This window comes from Oncorhynchus nerka, unplaced genomic scaffold (assembly GCF_034236695.1).
Source record: "Oncorhynchus nerka isolate Pitt River unplaced genomic scaffold, Oner_Uvic_2.0 unplaced_scaffold_843, whole genome shotgun sequence".
Lineage (NCBI taxonomy): Eukaryota > Metazoa > Chordata > Actinopteri > Salmoniformes > Salmonidae > Oncorhynchus > Oncorhynchus nerka.
In genome coordinates, this window is record NW_027040429.1 from 195,414 (window position 1) to 220,000 (window position 24,587).

The 24,587-nt window shown below is 43.2% G+C and overlaps 1 protein-coding gene across 1 annotated transcript in view; it reads left to right on the forward strand.

Moving 5' to 3' along the window:
• The first annotated feature begins 330 nt into the window (after nt 1-330).
• The window catches only part of LOC135571012 (phosphoribosyl pyrophosphate synthase-associated protein 2-like), a 54,272-nt gene continuing 30,015 nt past the window's right edge, over nt 331-24,587 (forward strand). The window contains exons 1-3 of the mRNA XM_065016828.1: nt 331-419; nt 4,833-4,993; nt 5,099-5,151. Coding sequence (XP_064872900.1) covers nt 4,911-4,993; nt 5,099-5,151 — 136 coding nt within the window. The 5' untranslated portion in view covers nt 331-419; nt 4,833-4,910. The remainder of the gene's footprint in view (nt 420-4,832; nt 4,994-5,098; nt 5,152-24,587) is intronic.

A 24,587-nucleotide genomic window follows, 5' to 3' on the forward strand; every position in this document is an offset into this window, starting at 1 on the left:
TGTGTGTGCTGGACGTACTATCTCTACTATGTTTTTCTTCCACAATGTGTATTTTTGCGCATTATAACCCCTAGCACCACAAATCTAAATAAACTTGGAAGCTAGTCTTTCAAGACTGTGTGTAACCTGAATGTACACCCGACCAAACACCTATTAAAATAGTTTTTGGGTTGGATGTAATAACTATTCAGAATCAGATTCAAATTCAATGTAGACGTGATGACGTCTTTCCCTCGACGATCAACACGAGGGTTTGGGTGAAATGTTTTAATCCGTCGGGATTCCTGATCTGTGATTGGCCGAGACGCCTTGTCCATCATACTCAGTAGACCGGGCTGGGAGGAACAGGTTGAGACGTTTACAAACTGCGAAATCATTCAACATCATTACAACGCGGTTACACTACAAAACACAAACTGGTGGGTACAGCAGGTCCGCCTGTGACGTTTCAATGTTGTGTGGTTTTTTTTTTTTTTTTGGTGTGCTTTTTAAACGTTGTATATTTTGTTGTGTTTACCGAGACTGAGCGCAAATCAAAATCTGTGCGTCCGTCCGCTCATCAGCAGACGGCGCGCTGAGCGCCTCCGGGAGTCAGGAGAGGAACGCATGAATACTGAATACCGTTTATAATGTGTCTCTGTTTTTACAGGCCGTTATTATGGGGACGATGAGTCCTTCATTGCTTTCATACCGAACCATATTTTATGTTCTGTTTTCTTATCTTATGGTATGATGTGTTGTCATAACATATTACATCATAACACACCATAACATAACATATCAAATATATACATAACACATCATATCATAATACATCTTAACATGATATGATGTATTATTTTTTATTTTATTTCACCTTTATTTAACCAGGTAGGCTAGTAATCCTGATGTATTATGATGTATTATGTTATGATGTGTTATGATGTATTATGATGTATTATGATGTATTATGTTATGATGTGTTATGATGTATTATGATGTATTATGATGTGTTATGATGTATTATGTTATGATGTGTTATGATGTATTATGATGTATTATGATGTATTATGTTATGATGTATTATGTTATGATGTATTATGTTATGATGTGTTATGATGTATTATGATGTATTATGATGTATTATGATGTATTATGATGTATTATGATGTATTATGATGTGTTATGATGTATTATGATGTATTATGATGTATTATGATGTGTTATGTTATGATGTATTATGATGTATTATGTTATGATGTGTTATGATGTATTATGATGTGTTATGATGTATTATGTTATGATGTATTATGTTATGATGTATTATGATGTATTATGTTATGATGTATTATGATGTATTATGATGTATTATGATGTGTTATGATGTGTTATGATGTGTTATGATGTATTATGATGTGTTATGATGTATTATGATGTATTATGATGTATTATGATGTATTATGATGTATTATGATGTGTTATGATGTATTATGATGTGTTATGATGTATTATGTTATGATGTATTATGTTATGATGTATTATGTTATGATGTGTTATGATGTATTATGATGTGTTATGATGTATTATGATGTATTATGATGTATTATGTTATGATGTATTATGATGTGTTATGATGTATTATGTTATGATGTATTATGTTATGATGTGTTATGATGTATTATGTTATGATGTATTGTGTTATGATGTGTTATGATGTATTATGATGTGTTATGATGTATTATGTTATGATGTATTATGATGTATTATGTTATGATGTATTGTGTTATGATGTGTTATGATGTATTATGATGTGTTATGATGTATTATGATGTATTATGATGTGTTATGATGTGTTATGATGTGTTATGATGTATTATGATGTATTATGATGTATTATGATGTGTTATGATGTGTTATGATGTGTTATGATGTATTATGATGTGTTATGATGTGTTATGATGTATTATGTTATGATGTATTATGATGTATTATGATGTGTTATGATGTGTTATGTTATGATGTATTATGATGTATTATGATGTATTATGATGTGTTATGATGTATTATGATGTATTATGATGTGTTATGATGTGTTATGATGTGTTATGATGTGTTATGATGTGTTATGATGTATTATGATGTGTTATGATGTGTTATGATGTATTATGATGTATTATGATGTATTATGATGTGTTATGATGTGTTATGATGTGTTATGATGTATTATGATGTGTTATGATGTATTATGTTATGATGTATTATGTTATTATGTGTTATGATGTATTGTGTTATTATGTGTTATGATGTGTTATGATGTGTTATGATGTATTATGATGTGTTATGATGTGTTATGATGTGTTATGATGTTATGATGTGTTATGATGTGTTATGATGTGTTATGATGTATTATGATGATGTTTATGATGTATTGTGTTATGATGTGTTATGATGTATTGTGTTATGATGTGTTATGATGTGTTATGATGTGTTATGATGTGTTATGATGTATTATGATGTGTTATGATGTGTTATGATGTGTTATGATGTGTTATGATGTGTTATGATGTATTGTGTTATGATGTGTTATGATGTATTGTGTTATGATGTGTTATGATGTGTTATGATGTGTTATGATGTATTATGATGTGTTATGATGTGTTATGATGTATTATGATGTGTTATGATGTATTATGATGTGTTATGATGTATTGTGTTATGATGTATTATGTTATGATGTATTATGTTATGATGTGTTATGATGTATTATGTTATGATGTGTTATGATGTATTATGTTATGATGTGTTATGATGTATTATGTTATGATGTGTTATGATGTATTATGATGTATTATGATGTATTATGATGTATTATGATGTGTTATGATGTGTTATGATGTATTATGATGTATTATGTTATGATGTGTTATGATGTGTTATGATGTATTATGATGTGTTATGATGTATTATGATGTGTTATGATGTATTGTGTTATGATGTGTTATGATGTATTATGTTATGATGTGTTATGATGTATTATGTTATGATGTGTTATGATGTATTATGTTATGATGTGTTATGATGTATTATGTTATGATGTGTTATGATGTGTTATGATGTATTATGTTATGATGTGTTATGATGTATTATGTTATGATGTGTTATGATGTGTTATGATGTATTATGTTATGATGTGTTATGATGTGTTATGATGTGTTATGATGTGTTATGATGTGTTATGATGTATTATGTTATGATGTGTTATGATGTATTATGTTATGATGTGTTATGATGTATTATGTTATGATGTGTTATGATGTATTATGTTATGATGTGTTATGATGTGTTATGATGTATTATGTTATGATGTGTTATGTTATGATGTGTTATGATGTATTATGATGTATTATGTTATGATGTATTATGTTATGATGTATTATGTTATGATGTATTATGTTATGATGTGTTATGATGTATTATGTTATGATGTATTATGTTATGATGTATTATGTTATGATGTGTTATGATGTATTATGTTATGATGTGTTATGATGTATTATGTTATGATGTATGTTATGATGTGTTATGATGTATTATGTTATGATGTGTTATGATGTATTATGATGTGTTATGATGTGTTATGATGTGTTATGATGTATTATGTTATGATGTGTTATGATGTATTATGTTATGATGTGTTATGATGTATTATGTTATGATGTGTTATGATGTATTATGTTATGATGTGTTATGATGTATTATGTTATGATGTGTTATGATGTGTTATGATGTGTTATGATGTATTATGTTATGATGTGTTATGATGTGTTATGATGTGTTATGATGTGTTATGATGTATTATGTTATGATGTGTTATGATGTATTATGTTATGATGTATTATGATGTGTTATGATGTGTTATGATGTATTATGTTATGATGTATTATGATGTATTATGATGTGTTATGATGTATTATGTTATGATGTGTTATGATGTATTATGATGTATTATGATGTATTATGATGTATTATGATGTGTTATGATGTATTATGATGTATTATGATGTATTATGATGTATTATGATGTATTATGTTATGATGTATTGTGTTATGATGTATTATGATGTATTATGATGTATTATGTTATGATGTATTATGATGTGTTATTATGTGTTATGATGTGTTATGATGTGTTATGATGTATTATGATGTATTATGATGTATTATGATGTATTATGTTATGATGTATTGTGTTATGATGTATTATGATGTATTATGATGTATTATGTTATGATGTATTATGATGTGTTATTATGTGTTATGATGTGTTATGATGTATTATGTTATGATGTATTATGTTATGATGTATTATGTTATGATGTATTATGATGTGTTATTATGTGTTATGATGTGTTATGATGTGTTATGATGTATTATGTTATGATGTATTATGATGTGTTATTATGTGTTATGATGTATTATGATGTGTTATTATGTGTTATGATGTGTTATGATGTGTTATGATGTATTATGTTATGATGTATTATGTTATGATGTATTATGTTATGATGTATTATGATGTGTTATGATGTGTTATGATGTGTTATGATGTATTATGATGTGTTATGATGTGTTATGATGTGTTATGATGTATTATGATGTGTTATGATGTATTATGATGTATTATGTTATGATGTGTTATGATGTGTTATGTTATGATGTGTTATGATGTATTATGATGTATTATGTTATGATGTATTATGATGTATTATGTTGGTAGTAACACTGTTCCAGACAAGTGGATTGATTGATTAACTGTGTGTGTGTGTGTGGGGGGGTCTCTGGTTCCTCCGTAGGAAGGGCTGAGTGCAGCGTGGGTGCCCAGGGATAGGCCGCCTGAGGCTGGGGAGCAGAGTGGCCGGTCCCCCCCGGTTATGAACCACACCGAGGGAGGCCTGGTCATCTTCAGCGCCAACTCACACCCCTCCTCCAGGGAGATCAGCAAGAGGATAGGAGAGTCAGTACACACACACACACACACACACACACACACACACACTGGCACTTCATTGGTCAGCTCTCCCTGTGCTCTCTTTTCATTGGCTTTGTCTCCCGTGTGCAGGCGTCTGGGGGTGGAGCTTGGGAAGGTGCAGGTGTACCAGGAAGACAACAGAGGTGAGACTCTGACCCCTGACTTCTGACCTTCAGACCTCTCTGTCACATGCCATTACCCTCTCCCCCAACAGTCTGACCCTCTCCCCCATTACACTCTCCTCCAACAGTCTGATCCTCCTCTCCATTACCCTCTCCCCCAACAGTCTGACCCTCTCCCCCATTACACTCTCCTCCATTACCCTCTCCCCAACAGTCTGACCCTCTCCCCATTACCCTCTCCTCCAACAATCTGATCCTCCATTACCCCTCTCCATTACCCTCTCCCTCCATTACCCTCTCCTCCATTACCCTCTCCCTCCATTACACTCTCCTCCATTACCCTCTCCCCCAACAGTCTGACCCTCTCCCCCATTACCCTCTCCCCCAACAGTCTGATCCTCTCCCCCAACAGTCTGATCCTCCCCCCATTACCCTCTCCCCCAACTGTCTGATCCTCTCCCCCATTACCCTCTCCCCCAACAGTCTGATCCTCCCCCCATTACCCTCTCCTCCATTACCCTCTCCTCCAACAGTCTGATCCTCTCCTCCATTACCCTCTCCTCCAACAGTCTGATCCTCTCCTCCATTACCCTCTCCTCCATTACCCCTCTCCTCCATTACCCTACCCCCCCCATTACCCCTCTCCCCAACTGTCTGATCCTCTCCTCCATTACCCTCTCCTCCATTGCCCTCTCCTCCATTACCCTCTCCTCCATTACCCTCCTCCCCTCTCCCCCATTACCCTCTCCTCCAACAGTCTGATCCTCTCCCCCATTACCCTCTCCTCCATTACCCTCTCCTCCATTACCCTCTCCTCCATTACCCTCTCCTCCCATTACCCTCTCCTCCATTACCCTCTCCCCCCATTACCCTCTCCTCCAACAGTCTGATCCTCTCCCCATTACCCTCTCCTCCAACAGTCTCCATTCCTCTCCTCCAACAGTCTGATCCTCTCCTCCAACAGTCTGATCCTCCCCCCATTACCCTCTTCTCCAACAGTCTGATCCTCCATTACCCCCCCATTACCCTCTCCTCCATTACCCTCTCCTCCATTACCCTCTCCTCCAACAGTCTGATCCTCTCCTCCATTACCCTCTCCTCCATTACCCTCTCCTCCATTACCCTCTCCTCCATTACCCTCTCCCCCATTACCCTCTCCTCCAACAGTCTGATCCTCTCCTCCATCCCCCTCACCCTCTCCTCCATCCCCCTCTCCCTCTCCTCCATCCCCCTCTCCCTCTACTCCATCCCCCTCAGGGGGTGTTGTTGAGCTGGACTGTTGTCTGGGTCTGGTTGAAGGGGTGTTGTTGTGCTGGACTGTTGTCTGGGTCTGGTTGAGGGGGTGTTGTTGTGCTGGACTGTTGTCTGGGTCTGGTTGAGGGGGTGTTGTTGTGCTGGACTGTTGTCTGGGTCTGGTTGAAGGGGTGTTGTTGTGCTGGACTGTTGTCTGGGTCTGGTTGAGGGGGTGTTGTTGTGCTGGACTGTTGTCTGGGTCTGGTTGAGGGGGTGTTGTTGTGCTGGACTGTTGTCTGGGTCTGGTTGAGGGGGTGTTGTTGTGCTGGACTGTTGTCTGGGTCTGGTTGAAGGGGTGTTGTTGTGCTGGACTGTTGTCTGGGTCTGGTTGAAGGGGTGTTGTTGTGCTGGACTGTTGTCTGGGTCTGGTTGAGGGGGTGTTGTTGTGATGGACTGTTGTCTGGGTCTGGTTGAGGGGGTGTTGTTGTGCTGGACTGTTGTCTGGGTCTGGTTGAGGGGGTGTTGTTGTGCTGGACTGTTGTCTGGGTCTGGTTGAGGGGGTGTTGTTGTGCTGGACTGTTGTCTGTGTCTGGTTGAAGGGGTGTTGTTGAGCTGGACTGTTTCTGGGTCTGGTTGAGGGGGTGTTGTTGAGCTGGACTGTTGTCTGGGTCTGGTTGAGGGGGTGTTGTTGTGCACCGATAGAGATGGCACTGAAAGAGATGGCACCGAGAGAGATGGTACTGATAGAGATGGTACTGATAGAGATGGTACTGATAGAGATGGCATTGAGAGAGATGGTACTGATAGAGATGGTACTGATAGAGATGGTACTGATAGAGATGGTACTGATAGAGATGGCACCGATAGAGATGGTACCGATAGAGATGGTACCGATAGAGATGGCACTGATAGAGATGGCACTGATAGAGATGGCACTGATAGAGATGGCACCGATAGAGATTGTACCGATAGAGATGGCGCTGATAGAGATGGTACTGATAGAGATGGCACCGATAGAGATGGCACTGATAGAGATGGTACCGATAGAGATGGTACTGATAGAGATGGCACCGATAGAGATGGTACCGATAGAGATGGTACTGATAGAGATGGTACTGATAGAGATGGCACTGATAGAGATGGCACTGATAGAGATGGTACTGATAGAGATGGCACTGATAGAGATGGCACCGATAGAGATTGCATCGATAGAGATGGCATTGATAGAGATGGCACTGATAGAGATGGCACTGATAGAGATGGTACTGATAGAGATGGCACTGATAGAGATGGTACTGATAGAGATGGTACCGATAGAGATGGCACCGATAGAGATGGTACTGATAGAGATGGTACTGATAGAGATGGCACCAATAGAGATGGCATCGATAGAGATGGTACTGATAGAGATGGTACTGATAGAGATGGCACTGATAGAGATGGCACTGATAGAGATGGTACTGATAGAGATGGTACTGATAGAGATGGCATCGATAGAGATGGTACTGATAGAGATGGTACTGATAGAGATGGTACTGATAGAGATGGCACCGATAGAGATGGCACTGAAAGAGATGGCACCGATAGAGATGGTACCGATAGAGATGGCACCGATAGAGATTGCACCGATAGAGATGGCATCGATAGAGATGGCACTGAAAGAGATGGCACCGATAGAGATGGTATCGATAGAGATGGCGCTGATAGAGATGGTACTGATAGAGATGGCACCGAGAGAGATGGCACCGATAGAGAGGGCACCGATAGAGATGGCACCAATAGAGATGGTACCGATAGAGATGGTACCGATAGAGATGGTACTGATAGAGATGGTACTGATAGAGATGGTACTGGTAGAGATGGTACTGATAGAGATGGCACCGATAGAGATGGTACTAGAGATGGTACTGATAGAGATGGTACTGATAGAGATGGTACTGATAGAGATGGTACTGATAGAGATGGTACTGATAGAGATGGTACTGATAGAGATGGCACTGATAGAGATGGTACTGATAGAGATGGTACTGATAGAGATGGTACTGATAGAGATGGTACTGATAGAGATGGTACTGATAGAGATGGTACTGATAGAGATGGTACTGATAGAGATGGCACTGATAGAGATGGCACCGATAGAGATGGTACTGATAGAGATGGTACTGATAGAGATGACACCGATAGAGATGGCACTGATAGAGATGGCACTGATAGAGATGGCACCAATAGAGATGGCACCGATAGAGATGGTACTGGTAGAGATGGTACTGATAGAGATGGCACCAATAGAGATGGTACTGATAGAGATGGCACTGATAGAGATGGCACCGATAGAGATGGCACCGATAGAGATGGCACCGATAGAGATGGCACTGATAGAGATGGCACTGATAGAGATGGCACCGATAGAGATGGCACCGATAGAGATGGTACTGATAGAGATGGCACTGATAGAGATGACACTGATAGAGATGGCACCGATAGAGATGGCACCAATAGAGATGGCACCAATAGAGATGGCACTGATAGAGATGGCACTGATAGAGATGGCCGATAGAGATGGTACACTGATAGAGATGGCACCGATAGAGATGGCATCGATAGAGATGGTACTGATAGAGATGGTACTGATAGAGATGGCACTGATAGAGATGGCACTGATAGAGATGGTACTGATAGAGATGGCACTGATAGAGATGGCACTGATAGAGATGGTACTGGATAGAGATGGCACCGATAGAGATGGCACCGATAGAGATGGCACTGATAGAGATGGCACTGATAGAGATGGCACTGATAGAGATGGCACCGATAGAGATGGCTGATAGAGATGGCACTGATAGAGATGGCACTGATAGAGATGGCACTGATAGAGATGGCAGATAGAGATGGCGATAGAGACCTGATAGAGATGGCACCGATAGAGATGGCACCAATAGAGATGGTACTGATAGAGATGGCACTGATAGAGATGGCACCGATAGAGATGGCACCGATAGAGATGGCATCGATAGAGATGGTACTGATAGAGATGGTACTGATAGAGATGGCACTGAAGAGATGGCACTGATAGAGATGGTACTGATAGAGATGGCACTGATAGAGATATAGAGATGGTACTGATAGAGATGGCACTGATAGAGATGGCACTGATAGAGATGGCACTGATAGAGATGGTACTGATAGAGATACTGATAGAGATGGTACTGATAGAGATGGTACTGGTAGAGATGGTACTGATAGAGATGGTACTGATAGAGATGGTACTGATAGAGATGGCACCAATAGAGATGGGCAGATGATAGAGATGGCACCAATAGAGATGGTACTGATAGAGATGGTACTGATAGAGATGGCAGTGATAGAGATGGTACTGATAGAGATGGCACTGATAGAGAGCTGGTACTGATAGAGATGGCACTGATAGAGATGGTACTGATAGAGATGGTACTGATAGAGATGGCATGGCACCGATAGAGATGGCACCGATAGAGATGGTACTGATAGAGATGGTACTGCTAGAGATGGCACTGATAGAGATGGCACTGATAGAGATGGTACTGATAGAGATGGCACTGATAGAGATGGTACTGATAGAGATGGTACTGATAGAGATGGCACTGATAGAGATGGCACCGATAGAGATGGCACTGAAAGAGATGGCACCGATAGAGATGGTACCGATAGAGATGGCACCGATAGAGATGGTACTGATAGAGATGGTACTGATAGAGATGGTACTGATAGAGATGGTACTGATAGAGATGGCACCGATAGAGATGGCACTGAAAGAGATGGCACCGATAGAGATGGTACTGATAGAGATGGCACCGATAGAGATGGCACCGATAGAGATGGCACTGATAGAGATGGTACTGATAGAGATGGCACTGAAAGAGATGGCACCGATAGAGATGGTACCGATAGAGATGGCACCGATAGAGATGGTACTGATAGAGATGGCACGAGAGAGATGGCACCGATAGAGATGGCACCGATAGAGATAGCACCAATAGAGATGGTACTGATAGAGATGGTACTGATAGAGATGGTACTGATAGAGATGGTACTGATAGAGATGGTACTGATAGAGACACTGATAGAGATGGCACCGATAGAGATGGCACCGATAGAGATGGCACCGATAGAGATGGCACTGATAGAGATGGTACTGATAGAGATGGTACTGATAGAGATGGTACTGATAGAGATGGTACTGATAGAGATGGTACTGATAGAGATGGTACTGATAGAGATGGTACTGATAGAGATGGCACCAATAGAGATGGCACTGATAGAGATGGCACCAATAGAGATGGTACTGATAGAGATGGTACTGATAGAGATGGCACTGATAGAGATGGTACTGATAGAGAGGGTACTGATAGAGATGGTACTGATAGAGATGGCATCGATAGAGATGGTACTGATAGAGATGGCACCGATAGGGATGGCACCGATAGAGATGGTACTGATAGAGATGGTACTGCTAGAGATGGCACCGATAGAGATGGCACCGATAGAGATGGTACTGATAGAGATGGCACTGATAGAGATGACACTGATAGAGATGGCACCGATAGAGATGGCACCGATAGAGATGGCACCAATAGAGATGGCACCAATAGAGATGGCACCGATAGAGATGGCACTGAAAGAGATGGCACCGATAGAGATGCTACTGATAGAGATGGCACCGAGAGAGATGGTACTGATAGAGATGGTACTGATAGAGATGGTACTGATAGAGATGGTACTGATAGAGATGGCACCGATAGAGATGGTACTGATAGAGATGGTACTGATAGAGATGGTACTGATAGAGATGGCACTGATAGAGATGGCACCAATAGAGATGGCACCGATAGAGATGGCATCGATAGAGATGGTACTGATAGAGATGGTACTGATAGAGATGGCACCAATAGAGATGGCATCGATAGAGATGGTACTGATAGAGATGGCACTGATAGAGATGGCACTGATAGAGATGGCACTGATAGAGATGGCACTGATAGAGATGGTACTGATAGAGATGGCACCGATAGAGATGGTACCTATAGAGATGGTACCGATAGAGATGGCACTGATAGAGATGGCACTGATAGAGATGGCACTGATAGAGATGGCACCGATAGAGATGGTACCGATAGAGATGGTACTGATAGAGATGGTACTGATAGAGATGGCACTGATAGAGATGGCACTGATAGAGATGGCACTGAAAGAGATGGCACCGATAGAGATGGTACCGATAGAGATGGCACTGATAGAGATTGCACCGATAGAGATGGCACTGATAGAGATGGCACCGATAGAGATGGTACCGATAGAGATGGCACTGATAGAGATGGTACTGATAGAGATGGCACCGATAGAGATGGCACCGATAGAGATGGCACTGAAAGAGATGGCACCGATAGAGATGGTACCGATAGAGATGGCACCGATAGAGATTGCACCGATAGAGATGGCATCGATAGAGATGGCACTGAAAGAGATGGCACCGATAGAGATTGCACCGATAGAGATGGCACTGATAGAGATGGCACCGATAGAGATTGTACCGATAGAGATGGTACTGATAGAGATGGTACTGATAGAGATGGTACTGATAGAGATGGCACTGATAGAGATGGCACCGATAGAGATGGCACTGAAAGAGATGGCACCGATAGAGATGGTTCCGATAGAGATGGCACCGATAGAGATTGCACCGATAGAGATGGCATCGATAGAGATGGCACTGAAAGAGATGGCACCGATAGAGATGGTACCGATAGAGATGGCACCAATAGAGATGGCACCGATAGAGATGGTACCGATAGAGATGGCACTGATAGAGATGGCACTGATAGAGATGGCACCGATAGAGATGGCACCGATAGAGATGGTACCGATAGAGATGGCACCGATAGAGATTGCACCGATAGAGATGGCATCGATAGAGATGGCACTGAAAGAGATGGCACCGATAGAGATGGTACCGATAGAGATGGCACCAATAGAGATGGCACCGATAGAGATTGTACCGATAGAGATGGCGCTGATAGAGATGGCACCGATAGAGATGGCACCGATAGAGATGGCACTGAAAGAGATGGCACCGATAGAGATGGTACCGATAGAGATGGCACCGATAGAGATGGTACTGATAGAGATGGTACTGATAGAGATGGCATCGATAGAGATGGCACTGAAAGAGATGGCACCGATAGAGATGGTACCGATAGAGATGGCACCAATAGAGATGGTACTGATAGAGATGGCACCGAGAGAGATGGCACCGAGAGAGAGGGCACCGATAGAGATAGCACCAATAGAGATGGTACCGATAGAGATGGTACTGATCAAATCAAATCAAATCAAATTTATTTATATAGCCCTTCGTACATCAGCTGATATCTCAAAGTGCTGTACAGAAACCCAGCCTAAAACCCCAAACAGCAAACAATGCAGGTGTAGATGGTAAAGCACGGTGGCTAGGGAAAACTCCTAGAAAGGCCAAAACCTAGGAAGAAACCTAGAGAGGAACCAGGCTATGTGGGGTGGCCAGTCCTCTTCTGGATGGCCTGGTAGAGATTATAACAGAACATGACCAAGATGTTCAAATGTTCATAAATGACCAGCATGGTCGAATAATAATAAGGCAGAACAGTTGAAACTGGAGCAGCAGCACAGTCAGGTGGACTGGGGACAGCAAGGAGTCATCATGTCAGGTAGTCCTGGGGCACGGTCCTAGGGCTCAGGTCCTCCGAGAGAGAGAAAGAAAGAGAGAATTAGAGATGAGCATATGTGGGGTGGCCAGTCCTCTTCTGGCTGTGCCGGGTGGAGATTATAACAGAACGTGGCCAAGATGTTCAAATGTTCATAAATGACCAGCATGGTTGAATAATAGTAAGGCAGAAGAGATGAAACTGGAGCAGCAGCATGGCCAGGTGGACTGGGGACAGCAAGGAGTCATCATGTCAGGTAGTCCTGGGACATGGTCCTGGGCCCATGGTGATAGAGATGGCCTGAGTTGAAACTGGAGCAGCAGCATGGCCAGGTGGACTGGGGACAGCAAGGAGTCATCATGTCAGGTAGTCCTGGGGCATGGTCCTAGGGCTCAGGTCCTCCGAGAGAGAGAAAGAAAGAGAGAAGGAGAGAATTAGAGAACGCACACTTAGATTCACACAGGACACCGAATAGGACAGGAGAAGTACTCCAGATATAACAAACTGACCCTAGCCCCCCGACACATAAACTAATGCAGCATAAATACTGGAGGCTGAGACAGGAGGGGTCAGGAGACACTGTGGCCCCATCCGAGAGACACCCCGGACAGGGCCAAACAGGAAGGATATAACCCCACCCACTTTGCCAAAGCACAGCCCCCACACCACTAGAGATGGATATCTTCAACCACCAACTTACCATCCTGAGACAAGGCCGAGTATAGCCCACAAAGATCTCCGATAGACGGCACAAGAGATGGGGCGCCAATAGAGAGGCCGACCACAACAGTGAATCAACCACCCAGGTGGGGATGAGATGAGACTGATAGAGATGGTACTGATAGAGATGGTACTGGTAGAGATGGTACTGATAGAGATGGTACTGATAGAGATGGTACTGATAGAGATGGTACTGATAGAGATGGTACTGATAGAGATGGCACCGATAGAGATTGCACCGATAGAGATGGTACTGATAGAGATGGCACCAATAGAGATGGCACCGATAGAGATGGCATTGATAGAGATGGCACCGATAGAGATGGCATTGATAGAGATGGCATTGATAGAGATGGTACCGATAGAGATGGCATTGATAGAGATGGCATTGATAGAGATGGCACTGATAGAGATGGCACTGATAGAGATGGTACCAATAGAGATGGCACCGATAGAGAGAGATGGTACTGATAGAGATGGTACTGATAGAGATGGTACTGATAGAGATGACACCGATAGAGATGGCACCAATAGAGATGGCACCGATAGAGATGGCACTGAGAGAGATGGTACCGATAGAGATGGTACTGATAGAGATGGTACTGGTAGAGATGGTACTCATAGAGATGGTACTGATAGAGATGGTACTGATAGAGATGGTACTGATAGAGATGGCACTGATAGAGATGGTACTGATAGAGATGGTACTGATAGAGATGTCACTGAAAGAGATGGCACCGATAGAGATGGTACTGATAGAGATAGCACCGATAGAGATGGTACCGATAGAGATGGTACCGATAGAGATGGCACTGATAGAGATGGTACTGATAGAGATGGTACTGATAGAGATGGCACCGATAGAGATGGCACTGAAAGAGATGGCACCGATAGAGATGGCACCGATAGAGATTGCACCGATAGAGATGGAATCGATAGAGATGGCACTGAAAGAGATGGCACCGATAGAGATGGTACCGATAGAGATGGCACCAATAGAGATGGTACCGATAGAGATGGCACTGAAAGAGATGGCACCGATAGAGATGGTACCGATAGAGATGGCACCAATAGAGATGGTACCGATAGAGATGGCACCAATAGAGATGGCACCAATAGAGATGGCACTGATAGAGATGGCACTGAAAGAGATGGTACTGATAGAGATGGCACTGATAGAGATGGTACTGATAGAGATGGCACCAATAGAGATGGCACTGATAGAGATGGCACTGAAAGAGATGGCACCGATAGAGATGGCACCGATAGAGATAGCACCGATAGAGATGGTACTGATAGAGATGGTACTGATAGAGATGGCACTGATAGAGATGGTACTGATAGAGATGGTACTGATAGAGATGGCACTGATAGAGATGGTACTGATAGAGATGGCATCGATAGAGATGGCACTGAAAGAGATGGCACCGATAGAGATGGTACCGATAGAGATGGTACTGATAGAGATGGTACTGATAGAGATGGTACTGATAGAGATGGTACTGATAGAGATGGTGCTGATAGAGATGGTACTGATAGAGATGGTACTGATAGAGATGGCACTGATAGAGATGGTACTGATAGAGATGGTACTGATAGAGATGGTACTGATAGAGATGGCACCGATAGAGATGGCACCGATAGAGATGGTACTGATAGAGATGGTACTGATAGAGATGGTACTGATAGAGATGGTACTGATAGAGATGGTACTGATAGAGATGGCAGCTTTGCTTCTAGTCCTTAAAAGTTGTATTTAAGTTTTATCACATACAACCGGGAAGAGCTATTGGATATCAGAGAGACGTCAATTTACCAGCATAACCAGCACTACGACCAGGAATACGACCAGCACTACAAACAGGAATACGACCAGCACTACGACCATCACTACAAACAGGAATACGACCAGCACTACAAACAGGAATACGACCAGCACTACGACCAGGAATACGACCATCACTACAAACAGGAATACAACCAGCACTACGACCAGGAATAAGAGCAGCACTGCAAACAGGAATACAACCAGCACTACGACCAGGAATAAGACCAGCACTACAAACAGGAATACAACCAGCACTACGACCAGGAGTAAGACCAGCACTACAAACAGGAATACAACCAGCACTACGACCAGGAATAAGACCAGCACTACAAACAGGAATACAACCAGCACTACGACCAGGAATAAGTCCAGCACTACAAACAAGAATACGACCAGCACTACGACCAGCACTACGACCAGGAATACGACCAGCACTACGACCAGGACTACGACCCGCACTACGACCAGGACTACGACCCGCACTACGACCAGGAATACGACCAGCACTACGACCAGGAATACAACCAGCACTACGACCAGGAATACGACCAGCACTACGACCCGCACTACGACCAGGACTACGACCCGCACTACGACCAGCACTACGACCAGCACTACGACCCGCACTACGACCAGCACTACGACCAGGACTACGACCCGCACTACGACCCGCACTACGACCAGCACTACGACCCGCACTACGACCAGGACTACGACCCGCACTACGACCAGGAATACGACCAGGAATACGACCAGGAATACGACCAGCACTACGACCAGGAATACGACCAGGAATACAACCAGGAATACGACCATCACTACGACCAGCACTACAAACAGGAATACGACCATCACTACGACCAGGAATACAACCAGGAATACAACCATCACTACGACCAGCACTACGACCAGGAATACGACCAGCACTACGACCAGGAATACAACCAGCACTACGACCAGGAATACGACCAGCACTACGACCAGGAATACGACCAGCACTACAAACAAGAATACGACCATCACTACGTCCAGCACTACGACCAGGAATACAACCATCACTACGACCAGCACTACGGTCTGGTCTGGTTAATATAACACTGTACCAGGGGATGGTCTGGTTAATATAGCACTGTACCAGGGGATGGTCTGGTTAATATAACACTGTACCAGGGGATGGTCTGGTTAATATAACACTGTACCAGGGGATGGTCTGGTTAATATAACACTGTACCAGGGGATGGTCTGGTTAATATACCAGGGGATGGTCTGGTTAATATAGCACTGTACCAGGGGATGGTCTGGTTAATATAACAGGGGATGGTCTGGTTAATATAACACTGTACCAGGGGATGGTCTGGTTAATATAACAGGGGATGGTCTGGTTAATATAACACTGTACCAGGGGATGGTCTGGTTAATATAACAGGGGATGGTCTGGTTAATATAACACTGTACCAGGGGATGGTCTGGTTAATATAACACTGTACCAGGGGATGGTCTGGTTAATATAGCACTGTACCAGGGGATGGTCTGGTTAATATAACAGGGGATGGTCTGGTTAATATAACACTGTACCAGGGGATGGTCTGGTTAATATAACAGGGGATGGTCTGGTTAATATAACACTGTACCAGGGGATGGTCTGGTTAATATAACACTGTACCAGGGGATGGTCTGGTTAATATAACACTGTACCAGGGGATGGTCTGGTTAATATAACACTGTACCAGGGGATGGTCTGGTTAATATAACACTGTAACAGGGGATGGTCTGGTTAATATAACAGGGGATGGTCTGTACCAGGGGATGGTCTGGTTAATATAGCAGGGGATATAACACTGTACCAGGGGATGGTCTGGTTAATATAACACTGTACCAGGGGATGGTCTGGTTAATATAACACTGTACCAGGGGATGGTCTGGTTAATATAGCACTGTACCAGGGGATGGTCTGGTTAATATAACACTGTACCAGGGGATGGTCTGGTTAATATAACACTGTACCAGGGGATGGTCTGGTTAATATAACACTGTACCAGGGGATGGTCTGGTTAATATAACACTGTACCAGGGGATGGTCTGGTTAATATAACATTGTAACAGGGGATGGTCTGGTTAATATAACACTGTACCAGGGGATGGTCTGGTTAATATAACACTGTACCAGGGGATGGTCTGGTTAATATAACACTGTACCAGGGGATGGTCTGGTTAATATAACAGGGGATGGTCTGGTTAATATAACAGGGGATGGTCTGGTTAATATAGCACTGTACCAGGGGATGGTCTGGTTAATATAGCACTGTACCAGGGTATGGTCTGGTTAATATAGCAGGGGATGGTCTGGTTAATATAGCACTGTACCAGGGGATGGTCTGGTTAATATAGCACTGTACCAGGGGATGGTCTGGTTAATATAGCACTGTACCAGGGGATGGTCTGGTTAATATAACACTGTACCAGGGGATGGTCTGGTTAATATAACAGGGGATGGTCTGGTTAATATAACACTGTACCAGGGGATGGTCTGGTTAATATAACAGGGGATGGTCTGGTTAATATAACACTGTACCAGGGGATGGTCTGGTTAATATAACAGGGGATGGTCTGGTTAATATAGCACTGTACCAGGGGATGGTCTGGTTAATATAGCACTGTACCAGGGGATGGTCTGGTTAATATAACACTGTACCAGGGGATGGTCTGGTTAATATAACAGGGGATGGTCTGGTTAATATAACAGGGGATGGTCTGGTTAATATAACACTGTACTAGGGGATGGTCTGGTTAATATAACAGGGGATGGTCTGGTTAATATAACACTGTACCAGGGGATGGTCTGGTTAATATAACACTGTACCAGGGGATGGTCTGGTTAATATAGCACTGTACCAGGGGATGGTCTGGTTAATATAGCACTGTACCAGGGGATGGTCTGGTTAATATAACACTGTACCAGGGGATGGTCTGGTTAATATAACACTGTACCAGGGGATGGTCTGGTTAATATAACACTGTACCAGGGGATGGTCTGGTTAATATAGCACTGTACCAGGGGATGGTCTGGTTAATATAACACTGTACCAGGGGATGGTCTGGTTAATATAGCACTGTACCAGGGGATGGTCTGGTTAATATAGCACTGTGCCAGGGGATGGTCAGGTTAATATAGCACTGTGCCAGGGGATGGTCTGGTTAATATAACACTGTACCAGGGGATGGTCTGGTTAATATAACACTGTACCAGGGGATGGTCTGGTTAATATAGCACTGTACCAGGGGATGGTCTGGTTAATATAACAGGGGATGGTCTGGTTAATATAGCACTGTACCAGGGGATGGTCTGGTTAATATAACACTGTACCAGGGGATGGTCTGGTTAATATAACACTGTACCAGGGGATGGTCTGGTTAATATAGTACTGTGCCAGGGGATGGTCTGGTTAATATAACACTGTACCAGGGGATGGTCTGGTTAATATAACAGGGGATGGTCTGGTTAATATAACACTGTACCAGGGGATGGTCTGGTTAATATAGCACTGTACCAGGGGATGGTCTGGTTAATATAGCACTGTACCAGGGGATGGTCTGGTTAATATAGCACTGTACCAGGGGATGGTCTGGTTAATATAACACTGTACCAGGGGATGGTCTGGTTAATATAACACTGTACCAGGGGATGGTCTGGTTAATATAACAGGGGATGGTCTGGTTAATATAGCACTGTACCAGGGGATGGTCTGGTTAATATAACACTGTACCAGGGGATGGTCTGGTTAATATAGCACTGTACCAGGGGATGGTCTGGTTAATATAGCACTGTGCCAGGGGATGGTCTGGTTAATATAACAGGGGATGGTCTGGTTAATATAGCAGGGGATGGTCTGGTTAATATAACACTGTACCAGGGGATGGTCTGGTTAATATAGCACTGTACCAGGGGATGGTCTGGTTAATATAACACTGTACCAGGGGATGGTCTGGTTAATATAACACTGTACCAGGGGATGGTCTGGTTAATATAGCACTGTACCAGGGGATGGTCTGGTTAATATAACAGGGGATGGTCTGGTTAATATAACACTGTACCAGGGGATGGTCTGGTTAATATAACACTGTACCAGGGGATGGTCTGGTTAATATAACAGGGGATGGTCTGGTTAATATAACACTGTACCAGGGGATGGTCTGGTTAATATAGCACTGTACCAGGGGATGGTCTGGTTAATATAACACTGTACCAGGGGATGGTCTGGTTAATATAACACTGTACCAGGGGATGGTCTGGTTAATATAACACTGTACCAGGGGATGGTCTGGTTAATATAACAGGGGATGGTCTGGTTAATATAACACTGTACCAGGGGATGGTCTGGTTAATATAACAGGGGATGGTCTGGTTAATATAACACTGTACCAGGGGATGGTCTGGTTAATATAACACTGTACCAGGGGATGGTCTGGTTAATATAGCACTGTACCAGGGGATGGTCTGGTTAATATAGCACAGGGGATGGTCTGGTTAATATAACAGGGGATGGTCTGGTTAATATACCAGGGGATGGTCTGGTTAATATAACACTGTACCAGGGGATGGTCTGGTTAATATAACACTGTACCAGGGGATGGTCTGGTTAATATAACAGGGGATGGTCTGGTTAATATAACAGGGGGTGGTCTGGTTAATATAACAGGGGATGGTCTGGTTAATATAGCACTGTACCAGGGGATGGTCTGGTTAATATAACACTGTACCAGGGGATGGTCTGGTTAATATAACACTGTACCAGGGGATGGTCTGGTTAATATAACAGGGGATGGTCTGGTTAATATAGCACTGTACCAGGGGATGGTCTGGTTAATATAGCACTGTGCCAGGGGATGGTCTGGTTAATATAGCAGGGGATGGTCTGGTTAATATAACACTGTACCAGGGGATGGTCTGGTTAATATAACACTGTACCAGGGGATGGTCTGGTTAATATAGCACTGTGCCAGGGGATGGTCTGGTTAATATAACACTGTGCCAGGGGATGGTCTGGTTAATATAACACTGTACCAGGGGATGGTCTGGTTAATATAGCACTGTACCAGGGGATGGTCTGGTTAATATAACACTGTACCAGGGGATGGTCTGGTTAATATAACAGGGGATGGTCTGGTTAATATAACACTGTACCAGGGGATGGTCTGGTTAATATAACACTGTACCAGGGGATGGTCTGGTTAATATAACACTGTACCAGGGGATGGTCTGGTTAATATAACAGGGGATGGTCTGGTTAATATAACAGGGGATGGTCTGGTTAATATAACACTGTACCAGGGGATGGTCTGGTTAATATATGGGATGGTAATATAACACTGTGCCAGGGGATGGTTAATATATGGTCTGTACCAGGGGATGGTCTGGTTAATATAACACTGTACCAGGGGATGGTCTGGTTAATATACACTGTGCCAGGGGATGGTCTGGTTAATATAACACTGTACCAGGGGATGGTCTGGTTAATATATAGCACTGTACCAGGGGATGGTCTGGTTAATATAACACTGTACCAGGGGATGGTCTGGTTAATATAGCACTGTACCAGGGGATGGTCTGGTTAATATAACACTGTACCAGGGGATGGTCTGGTTAATATAACACTGTACCAGGGGATGGTCTGGTTAATATAGCACTGTACCAGGGGATGGTCTGGTTAATATAACACTGTACACAGGGGATGGTCTGGTTAATACACTGTACCAGGGGATGGTCTGGTTAATATAGCACTGTACCAGGGGATGGTCTGGTTAATATAACACTGTACCAGGGGATGGTCTGGTTAATATAGCACTGTACCAGGGGATGGTCTGGTTAATATAGCAGGGGATGGTCTGGTTAATATAGCACTGTACCAGGGGATGGTCTGGTTAATATAACACTGTACCAGTTAATATAACACTGTACCAGGGGATGGTCTGGTTAATATAGCACTGTACCAGGGGATGGTCTGGTTAATATAGCACTGTACCAGGGGATGGTCTGGTTAATATAACACTGTACCAGGGGATGGTCTGGTTAATATAACACTGTACCAGGGGATGGTCTGGTTAATATAGCACTGTACCAGGGGATGGTCTGGTTAATATAACACTGTACCAGGGGATGGTCTGGTTAATATAGCACTGTACCAGGGGATGGTCTGGTTAATATACCAGGGGATGGTCTGGTTAATATAACACTGTACCAGGGGATGGTCTGGTTAATATAACACTGTACCAGGGGATGGTCTGGTTAATATAACAGGGGATGGTCTGGTTAATATAGCACTGTACCAGGGGATGGTCTGGTTAATATAGCACTGTACCAGGGGATGGTCTGGTTAATATAGCACTGTACCAGGGGATGGTCTGGTTAATATAACACTGTACCAGGGGATGGTCTGGTTAATATAACACTGTACCAGGGGACTGGTTAATATAACACTGTACCAGGGGATGGTCTGGTTAATATAACACTGTACCAGGGGATGGTCTGGTTAATATAACAGGGGATGGTCTGGTTAATATAACACTGTACCAGGGGATGGTCTGGTTAATATAGCACTGTACCAGGGGATGGTCTGGTTAATATAACAGGGGATGGTCTGGTTAATATAACACTGTACCAGGGGATGGTCTGGTTAATATAACACTGTACCAGGGGATGGTCTGGTTAATATAACACTGTACCAGGGGATGGTCTGGTTAATATAGCACTGTACCAGGGGATGGTCTGGTTAATATAGCAGGGGATGGTCTGGTTAATATAACAGGGGATGGTCTGGTTAATATAACACTGTACCAGGGGATGGTCTGGTTAATATAACACTGTACCAGGGGATGGTCTGGTTAATATAACACTGTACCAGGGGATGGTCTGGTTAATATAACACTGTACCAGGGGATGGTCTGGTTAATATAACACTGTACCAGGGGATGGTCTGGTTAATATAACACTGTACCAGGGGATGGTCTGGTTAATATAACACTGTACCAGGGGATGGTCTGGTTAATATAACACTGTACCAGGGGATGGTCTGGTTAATATAACACTGTACCAGGGGATGGTCTGGTTAATATAACACTGTACCAGGGGATGGTCTGGTTAATATAACACTGTACCAGGGGATGGTCTGGTTAATATAACACTGTACCAGGGGATGGTCTGGTTAATATAACACTGTACCAGGGGATGGTCTGGTTAATATAACACTGTACCAGGGGATGGTCTGGTTAATATAACACTGTACCAGGGGATGGTCTGGTTAATATAACACTGTACCAGGGGATGGTCTGGTTAATATAACACTGTACCAGGGGATGGTCTGGTTAATATAGCACTGTACCAGGGGATGGTCTGGTTAATATAGCACTGTACCAGGGGATGGTCTGGTTAATATAACACTGTGCCAGGGGATGGTCTGGTTAATATAACAGGGGATGGTCTGGTTAATATAACACTGTACCAGGGGATGGTCTGGTTAATATAACACTGTACCAGGGGATGGTCTGGTTAATATAACACTGTACCAGGGGATGGTCTGGTTAATATAACACTGTACCAGGGGATGGTCTGGTTAATATAACACTGTACCAGGGGATGGTCTGGTTAATATAGCACTGTACCAGGGGATGGTCTGGTTAATATAGCACTGTACCAGGGGATGGTCTGGTTAATATAACAGGGGATGGTCTGGTTAATATAACACTGTGCCAGGGGATGGTCTGGTTAATATAACACTGTACCAGGGGATGGTCTGGTTAATATAGCAGGGGATGGTCTGGTTAATATACCAGGGGATGGTCTGGTTAATATAGCACTGTACCAGGGGATGGTCTGGTTAATATAACACTGTACCAGGGGATGGTCTGGTTAATATAGCACTGTGCCAGGGGATGGTCTGGTTAATATAACAGGGGATGGTCTGGTTAATATAACACTGTACCAGGGGATGGTCTGGTTAATATAACACTGTACCAGGGGATGGTCTGGTTAATATAACAGGGGATGGTCTGGTTAATATAACACTGTACCAGGGGATGGTCTGGTTAATATAACACTGTACCAGGGGATGGTCTGGTTAATATAGCAGGGGATGGTCTGGTTAATATAGCAGGGGATGGTCTGGTTAATATAACACTGTGTCAGGGGATGGTCTGGTTAATATAACAGGGGATGGTCTGGTTAATATAACACTGTACCAGGGGATGGTCTGGTTAATATAACAGGGGATGGTCTGGTTAATATAACACTGTACCAGGGGATGGTCTGGTTAATATAGCACTGTGCCAGGGGATGGTCTGGTTAATATACCAGGGGATGGTCTGTTTAATATACCAGGGGATGGTCTGGTTAATATACCAGGGGATGGTCTGGTTAATATAGCACTGTACCAGGGGATGGTCTGGTTAATATAACACTGTACCAGGGGATGGTCTGGGGGATGGTCTGGTTAATATAACACTGTACCAGGGGATGGTCTGGTTAATATAGCACTGTACCAGGGGATGGTCTGGTTAATATAACACTGTACCAGGGGATGGTCTGGTTAATATAACACTGTACCAGGGGATGGTCTGGTTAATATAACACTGTACCAGGGGATGGTCTGGTTAATATAACACTGTACCAGGGGATGGTCTGGTTAATATAACACTGTACCAGGGGATGGTCTGGTTAATATAGCACTGTACCAGGGGATGGTCTGGTTAATATAACACTGTACCAGGGGTCTGTGTGGATGTGTAAGTTGCTTACCAACGGGAACAGTCAGTAAAACGTGTCTCTTGATTGTCCACAAGGAGCTTATTTTTGTACTCTCTCCTTGTACAAAGGGGTACTGTATTTTAATGGCCTCTGCACAGAGGGAGGGGTCTCCAAACGCCTCTCCATTTGGGGGAGGGGTCTCCAAACGCCTCTCCATTTATAT